Source organism: Lampris incognitus, chromosome 2 (assembly GCF_029633865.1).
Source record: "Lampris incognitus isolate fLamInc1 chromosome 2, fLamInc1.hap2, whole genome shotgun sequence".
Taxonomy (NCBI): Eukaryota; Metazoa; Chordata; class Actinopteri; order Lampriformes; family Lampridae; genus Lampris; species Lampris incognitus.
The window spans coordinates 21,310,526-21,318,914 of NC_079212.1; the positions used below are offsets into that span (position 1 = coordinate 21,310,526).

General features: G+C 42.4%; 1 protein-coding gene across 3 annotated transcripts; it reads left to right on the forward strand.

Annotated features, from left to right (window-relative positions):
* The first annotated feature begins 219 nt into the window (after positions 1-219).
* On the forward strand, positions 220-5,171 carry fam3a (FAM3 metabolism regulating signaling molecule A). 3 transcript variants are annotated; one of them, XM_056273344.1, is made up of 10 exons: positions 220-342; positions 1,190-1,221; positions 1,315-1,422; positions 1,538-1,561; positions 1,675-1,798; positions 2,116-2,174; positions 2,828-2,878; positions 2,970-3,054; positions 4,245-4,371; positions 4,645-5,171. In XM_056273344.1, the coding sequence occupies exons 2-10, from the start codon at positions 1,209-1,211 to the stop codon at positions 4,741-4,743; spliced, it is 690 nt and encodes a 229-aa protein (XP_056129319.1). In that variant the 5' UTR covers positions 220-342; positions 1,190-1,208; the 3' UTR covers positions 4,744-5,171. The 3 variants fall into 3 exon arrangements, with proteins under 3 accessions (XP_056129319.1, XP_056129320.1, XP_056129318.1); XM_056273345.1 differs by having other exon boundaries at positions 223-346; XM_056273343.1 differs by lacking the exon at positions 220-342 and adding an exon at positions 660-944.
* The last annotated feature ends 3,218 nt before the right edge of the window (positions 5,172-8,389 follow it).

Consider the following 8,389-nt stretch of genomic DNA (forward strand, 5'->3'; position numbering starts at 1 on the left):
AACAGGACAGGGACAGACTACAACGGACAGTTAAGTCTGCAGAGAAAATGATTGGTGCCAACCTGCCCTCCATTCAGGACTCCAGAGTCAGAAAAAAAGGAAGGCAGACAACGTCACTGCCGACCCATCACACGCTGGTCACAACCTGTTCCAACTCCTCCCCTCTGGTAGGTGCTACAGAGCACTGTACACCAAAACAACCAGATTTTAAAAAAAATTCTTTCCGTGGGTTGTCATTCAAATGAACGCATAATATTGTCAAATACATCCAACCACGTTGTATACATTGTACTGTACATTGTACATATACTGGCACAATCTGTCACGTTCATCCTCAGGCATGTACGTAAGTAACCTGCTAACATTTATTTCAGAATCTCTGACATATTCTCTGCACCGTTGCACTTTATTGCCTCTTATGTTTTTTTCGCCTGTACTTCGCCTCTACATAGTCACTCCTTGTGTATAGATTGTTGCGCTGTTATTTTATGTGAAGTGCACTGTGAGAGCCACGAAACGAGTCAAACTCCATGTGTGCAAATTTACATCCAGTAAATCTGATCCTGGTATGGTCTACAATGCCGTCCACGCGCACGCAGACTCTGTAGTGACGTCACTCGGGTTACCAAAGGAAAACAGGGCTAGCGAGGGGGGCGGGGAGGAAGAGTAATCCGGAAGTTAGCTTGCGTAAACCTAGGTCTTCCGTCGAGGTGTGTTGATAATGAAGTAATGTCAGTCTAATCTTTTAGTTTGGCCAAGTATTGGCTGGCATTTCACGGAGTTTATCTTCTCGTAGAAAGCTGATTCGCACCAGGAATGGCTTGATGAGGAAACAACGCAAGAAATAAGATCCCCTTGTGGCAAGAGCAATAGCTCTTGATAGCTAACGTGTAATGTAATAAGGGGACAATTTTAAGTCAATAAAACCCTCCAACTGTGGCATAGTAAGTAGGATGTCTTGGCTTTTATGCCGTAGTATGCGTAACTGAATTGTAACAGCTGTTCGAACAGTTATATTTCTGTGCCTTGCCAGTTCTGCACAAGGGTCCTCCATCTAGTGCCCTGTCGTCATCTCTGAAGAGCCATCTTGCTTGGCCAACTCTAAATGTTCACTTAAAAACACTTTGTATCATTGCTGTAGTCCACCCCATAACCCAGTTTTAAAGCGGTTCTCTCCAACTATTCGCAGGTCGGTGAGCCAGTGAATCATGAGATTGGCAGGTCGGTCTGGATCTTTGTAGGTTTTGTAACTGACTAAACTGTGGCTGCCGTAGCGACCGTAAAGCTGATTGCAACGCTGTTTCGATGTGACAGGGCCGTTGCGAGCTGTGGCTGTGCTGCTGTTGGTTGGACTCACATGGGTGTTGGCCAACACTATCTTTGGAGGGGACAGTGGCTCCTCTGTGCGACATTTCTTCACTGGTAGGACAACATTTCGATTGTAAGAGAATTCACTCACTGTTTAACCACATGTCAGATCTGATCAAAGCGGTATGTGGCTTGATCAATTTGAAATTCAACCATGCTCCTTTTTCAGGTGCAAGTGAGGAACCAACACCTGGTAAGTGGAAAAGTAGTTGAGCATGTTCTATAAACACTATGTCTGTCAAACATCGCCTTGAATAGGTAACATCTCATTATTACTACTAACTAATTTATCGTGTGCTTTACCAGAGCCTCACCCTCGTAGGTATAAATGTGGCCTGTCGGCTCCCTGTCCGTCGAAACACCTGGCGTTCCGCTTGGTGTCTGGTGCTGCCAATGTCATCGGCCCCAAAGTCTGTTTGGAGGACAAGATGTGAGAATGATTGCAAATTTGTCCCCAGTCGTCTTGCTTCTACTCTGGCTGTCTCTTTGTTTTTGTTCTTCAACCCCTCCATTCTTTCTCTGTGCTGTCATAACCAGGCCTCAAGTCTGTCTGAAGAGCTGAATGCAAGTATTCTGTCTGTCTGGCTGTAATTTCTGTAGTTTTATCCATAGTCTTTGCTTTTATGTCTTTTGTGCTCCTTTGTGCCATTCATTGTGTATTAGTGTGCAGATTAACCTCTCTGAAGGAAGTGATCTCTTACACTGCCTCGTATCTCTGCTTCAACTTGTCTTTTTTCTGTGTTGTAGGCTGGTGAGCAGTGTGAAGAATAATGTCGGCAGAGGGCTAAACATAGCTTTGGTAAATGGTAAGAATTATGTCCACCAGCATCCCCGCAACCCTGAGAGCAGGATAAGCGGTTCAGATAATGGATGGATGGATGGAAGTAAAACTTGTAGCCACACTTTTATAGCACCAAAGCAAAAGTGTCTTAATGCATGCTTTATAATCCAGGAAAGGAAATCACAGAAAGTGACCTCTTCAGAGACTGAAGAGGTCACTTAGATGAGTAGTGAAATGTTTCAATAAACATTGTGTCCAGATGAACTGGGTCAACTTTCTGTAACCAAAGCAAAAGGTTTGTCACATACAAATTGATGGTTGAACACCAACCTGTCTTCATCATGGTATAAAACAAGATGCCTCCGATGACTCCTTTTGTATAAAGAATAGGCACAAATAATCACTACACCATTGCTAGTCCTTACAATATCGAATTAGTGAAGTACCACATAGGGATAGAGCACATAGGGATACCATGCATAGTACCATCAATATAAACAATTTTATTGCATTATCGACAGAAAACGCAAAACAATATCAAAGTATCAGTTGTCCAAGAATTTTATTTTCCTACCATTTTAACAGGATAAAGTATGCTGAACAGAATGATGTATGCTATTTTAGACCCCTGCCTGTTTTGGGGTGTACTTTAATATGACTGCTCTTTCTGTTCTGTAGGGGTAACAGGAGAGCTCTTGGAGACAAAGTCCTTTGACATGTGGGCAGGAGGTAATTACAGCTCATTTTATGCATATGGCTGAGTCCTATGTAGATAACATAAACTATAGATCATAGCCCATATACTCCTTTTTTTTCTTAGATGTTACTGACCTCTTGAAGTTTCTTCGGCCGCTTCACGAGGGGACACTTGTGTTTGTTGCTTCCTTTGATGATGCAGCTACAAAGTAAGACTATTGTGTGCCCTCTCCTCCATTCCAACATCCCTTTTCTCACCATTTCCTTGGACACACATGGAAATCACTTTTACAGATATGTAGATATGCAAGCTAGTGTGGGGCATTTCCCTGGGGCTATCTCTATGTTGAGATGTTGGCTGTGGGACAACATTTTGCTCAGAGTAATTAAAACACAGCAGTCTTTACACTTACCTGTTAACTAACTGCTTATTTTGGCACATGAAATAGTTGCTTATGAATAGCAGGACAAATGCAAGCTAATTTAAAAACAGCCTATTAGTATCTTAAAGCTGGTGACTGAGAAAATTTACTGACAGTCTCACTGCTTGACTTCATTTCGAAAATGACCAGATTTTACACTGAGCCTATATCCTACCCTATTGGTGGCATCAGGAAGCAAGAGTTGTTGGAAGATGTTTATGATCAACACAAAAATTTCATTTTTTTTGGGCTAATTAATGTAGTGACTGATTGGTCCTGGGTACAACGTTAAGCTGCAACTGTCGGGTCGTTGGCGACTAAACCGGCACCCCCACTTGAACCCTTGGGTTGTTGTGAGAGGTGTGTGTGGACACCCAGCAGGACTAAAAACAAAACCTGTCAAAGGGCAGATGAGTTCCTTTGTGAACCAATGGCCATCCATACCTGGAGAGGAGATAGGGACCACCAGGTACTCCCCCTACTGAAACACAATGATGACTCAACCAAAATCAATCAACATAAACAGTGGAAGAGACTTGCTGAGGCATCAGCTGTGCTCCTACGACCTCCATAGGTTACGGAACTGATGATGATGATGAGTGACTGAGTCCAGTATTGTTACTCATCATTATTAATCTTTATCTTTTTTCAAAACTTTTGGCTTGAAAATGTCCTGGGCAAGAAAAGTAGCTAAAATCTAAGCTAAAATCTAAAGTAGCTAAAACTTGACTTCTAGCTGAAAGTCAAGTTTAAATCATTTTGAAGCCTAGGACTGGCAGTAAATAAATGAATAAATGCCTGCATGCTCTGGCTGGGAGTCACAACTTGAGCTTTAATTGGTGACATAGTTGATGGTGTAGCTGGTGTTCAATTCAAAATGTAAAGTATGTTAGCCAACATGTTGCTTGTTTAGTACAGGTTTATTCCACCTAACTGAACATCACTCTTGTGCATCTTCTCCTCCTCCTCCATGGCAGAATGAATGATGAAGCTCGGCGGCTGTTTGAGGAGCTTGGGAGCACGGCAGTGAAGGAATTGGCCTTCAGAGACAGCTGGGTGTTTGTAGGGGCCAAGGGCATAGAGAATAAAAGTCCCTTTGAGCAGGTACAACACCCTTTCTGGGGCTGAAGCTAATAATCCTGGTGGCTGTGCTCATGACAAACCCAATGTTTATGAAAAGGACCAGCAGTTATACAGAAGGGCCATTTTAAAATACAGGTTGATGATATAAATATTGTTAAAGATGAAACCAGTACTCACACAACATTCCATATGCATTGTATTACAGATTGGTAATCAAACCCCAACTGAAAAGTAAGGACTATTCTCTTGGTGCAACATGTTAATTCTGTCTGCCTTTGTGTCTGTTTCCTCTAGCGAATGAAGAACAGTAAGAGCAGCAACAAGTATGAAGGCTGGCCTGAGTCTCTGGAGATGGATGGCTGTATTCCCCTGCGAGCACCCCTGGAGACCTAAACCTGTCTAGTTTCCAATGAGCAGGCAGATACAGAAGCCAGAGCAGCAGCAGTGACTATCACAGCAGATGAAAATACTGTTACTAGGCCAAGGAAGTGATGAATGACTAAAAAAACAATTTCCAAGATGTGGACCAACTGTTTACCATGTTTATGTCTTCTCCTGGAGGGGGCGTAAGATGACTGCAAGGGACATTGTCTTGAGAATATATATGTTTAAGAATTGCTGGATGGTACAATAGAGGATTTGAACGCTAGACTTGCTGGGCACTACTAAGCCATTTTTGAGCTGAAGTGGTGTGTCGGTGTGTTACAAAGGACCATGTAATGTAAAGGGAAATTTCAGAGGCCAAATGTTGATGACCAAAATGCAATGGAGACCAGAGAATGAACATGCATAGCAGAACTTAGGTCTTCCAAAGCTATTGTAGAAAATAATGTTTTTGTCTTTGCAAGCCCAGCACTAGTTTCTCACTCCCCCCGTGCTTGAGCAAGATATTGGAGCGTTCACAGCTATTAAAAAACACTTCTAAACTTACAACTGAGCGTTGCGTTATTCTCGGCTGTTGTCGGCCACAGCCATGCCGTACACACTGCCATTAGCACATTCATTACACACCCGACTCTCAGGTCTTCTTTCTCTCTCCATAGTCCCGTCCACTAACCCTTGACCCGGCAACAGTGTAAGCCCCCCACCAGAACTGCAAAACATCTCTCAAGCAACTATGTACAACTAATACTTATACCCCCTGGTGAACCTGAACACACTACGTTATATATAAAATGTTTTGATATATTTTATCAGAGACAGGATATTTGCCAGACAAGACAAAGAACAATTGTACAGTTTTCTTACCAAGGCATTTTGAAACCTTCTCCATCCCAGTGGAAAATATACATTTTAGGTACTTTGGAAGTATAAATGTCCTGAGCATATTGGTCTAATGACAATTTAGTGCGCTGATTAATGTTTAAAAACATAATATATTTTCATTGTGTAATATATTGATATTGTTATCCATGGTGTTTTACTACTACCCATTCATTAGAATTTACTGAAACTGATTGTTTTGATTATGTTTACAGAATCTTTCTTGATATTTTGACAAATTCAATGTAGGATTATTAGAATTAAAAAAAGTGTATTTGAATGCTTAAAACTATCCGAATACAGCACTAGTGTTTTTATGTTGGTCGTTTTTAACACCCATCCATGATTTTAATTTTGTGTCAGTCCTTAAATCAGCACGCCAATATTCAGTTGTGTGTATTTTGCGCAAAGAACAGACCCTCTTTACTTCAGATGATTTGAACGAATCCATCTTCACTTCTTGGCAAACTTGCAGGAAATGTATGTGGGTGACTTGATTGTATCACCTCCATCTTTCAAGATTCGTATGCCAAGTACCAGAGAGAATGTTTTTTAAAATGCAATGCGGATACTGATCAATAAAAAGTACCTGGTTTGTGCAGGCTGTTTAAAAACGGTGGTAATCGCGTTTGCTTCATTAGCTAAAGTTAGCTGAAGTACACTAAGAAGTTCGCCAGAGGGCGACAAGAGTCAGTTGTAGCAGAGGTTATCCAGTTCAATTCGCTCGGGGCATTCACATCGACAGACACATGCGGTCAAGTTTGATGGGAAGCCCAGGCAGGTTGGCACGCTGAAATAATATGTATTCAATTTTTGGTCATATAGTTTTTTTGTTTGCTTGCCAAGTGTGTGTAACGTCCGGCGGAATTTGATGTTTTATTGAAACGTGCGTGTCAGTGTTACAATGACCACTGCCCTCTTGTGGTGGAATGAGCTCACGACGGGTCGCCTGCCTCCATCGGATGAGCCTGTTAGCAAAGTGTTGTATTCGACAGTCAAGAGGAGCGAAGGGGCGACGGGCAAGCGCGGTCCAGTACACTTGAACCACCAGATGGCCGTGAGACTCGTGTGTTGTAAATTATGTAAATAATCTTTTTTTTTTATAACATACCCGAATGGACAGGTGTACAAGTTCGACAAGCGAGCGGAAATATTGCATCCATCAAAAACGAGCATCATCCTTATTGGAGCACGTACACCGACTGCCGAGTGGAGATTTTGAAGCCGACGGCAACCACGAGAAGCTCGGAAACGTAGAGGGGAAATATTTATAAATGTAATTATCTGTAAATGCATTTGTTTGGTGCAAAATAATTTTTTTGTCCGAGAAGACCGGTGCGAATCCCGTAATAACCGTCGAAACCGCTTGCATACAGCAAACGGAATAAGGAGAAAAAATAAAAAAAATAAATAAAAAAATCCCAGCTCTCAGTGAGTGAGTTGTTAGCCATCTGGGCCGAACAGCTCGTCTGCAATAAAGCAGTGGACAGACGACGGACAACATGGACGCTACATGCGGGTGAGTGGTGCTTGCTATTATATTTACTGATCATTTACAACACAGCGTTTCTAAGGGAAGGTTTCTAAGCAAGCAACATATTGGGCTTCAGTGCGTTTACTATGAGATTTACTATGAGATTTCTGATAGGCTATCCATTCTCTCTCTCTCTCTCTCTCTCTCTCTCTCTCTCTCTCTCTCTCTCTCTCTCTCTCTCTCTCTCATCTCTCTCTCTCTCTCTCTCTCTCTCTCTCTCTCTCTCTCTCTCTCTCTCTCTCTCTCTCTCTCTCTCTCTCTCATATATATATATAGTCTTATTCAATCTCTCATGTTTTCTGAAAGAGTAGTCTGAAAAAGAGCTCCGTCAAGTGCAGATGGGCGGGCTGAGTGACAGGCCCACAGACACCAAGCATTGAGCCCATCATTTGCATAATTTGACAGCTTGTCTAATGTCTGGTGCACTTTGGCACTACTACACCAGGGAATGGGATTTCTATTTACTTCTTCTTTTTTTTGATGGTGTCTGACATAACGAATTAGCAAACGTGTTCCTTGGTAAATGTGCCATTTTTTTTCTTCTTGTCACCCCTTGGTGTTTCCAAAGTCAGCTGAGCCGCCGGCTGGCCAATGGCTGCAGCGGGGCCCCGTGCTCGTCGTCTACAGTGTTGTAAATAAGGCAGCCCTAGAAACAACATCAATTAATCGTATGTATCTATGCAGCGGACGAGTCTGTAACAAACCGATTGAATGCCCCCCCCCTCGTGGCTTCATCACACAAATGTTGTGTGTTTTCAAAAATATACAATCACCTTACATTACCTCACATACATGCCACTACCCATCAGTACATCCTCAGCCATGGATGAATGAGTTATTGACATGGTTATCACCAGTTATGGGCAAATGCTTTAGTTGTTAAACACTGATATCAACAACCGCGCCACTCTTAACACCGTTCATCAATGCTAGTGAAATGTGGAGTAGTGGTGGTTTACCAGAAATAAAAAGGCCTACAGAAGCCACTGCTTTTTGCTAAACAAAAATGCCCACCCTGAACAGCGGTCTTGATTAAACACCGCTCCACTACAGAAGTCACCAGAGTTCAGAAGTGATCAGCTCAGTCTTCAGGTCATTTGTATGACTGAAAGGGGCTCAGCTGTTGGGATGTGAGCTTCAGAGACAGTGAAGCCACTGCTTAGCCACTTTAATAGCATCTGTAATCCTGATTCATGATTGACTGGAAGACCCCCTCTCTCACCTGGATTAGATGGATCATTT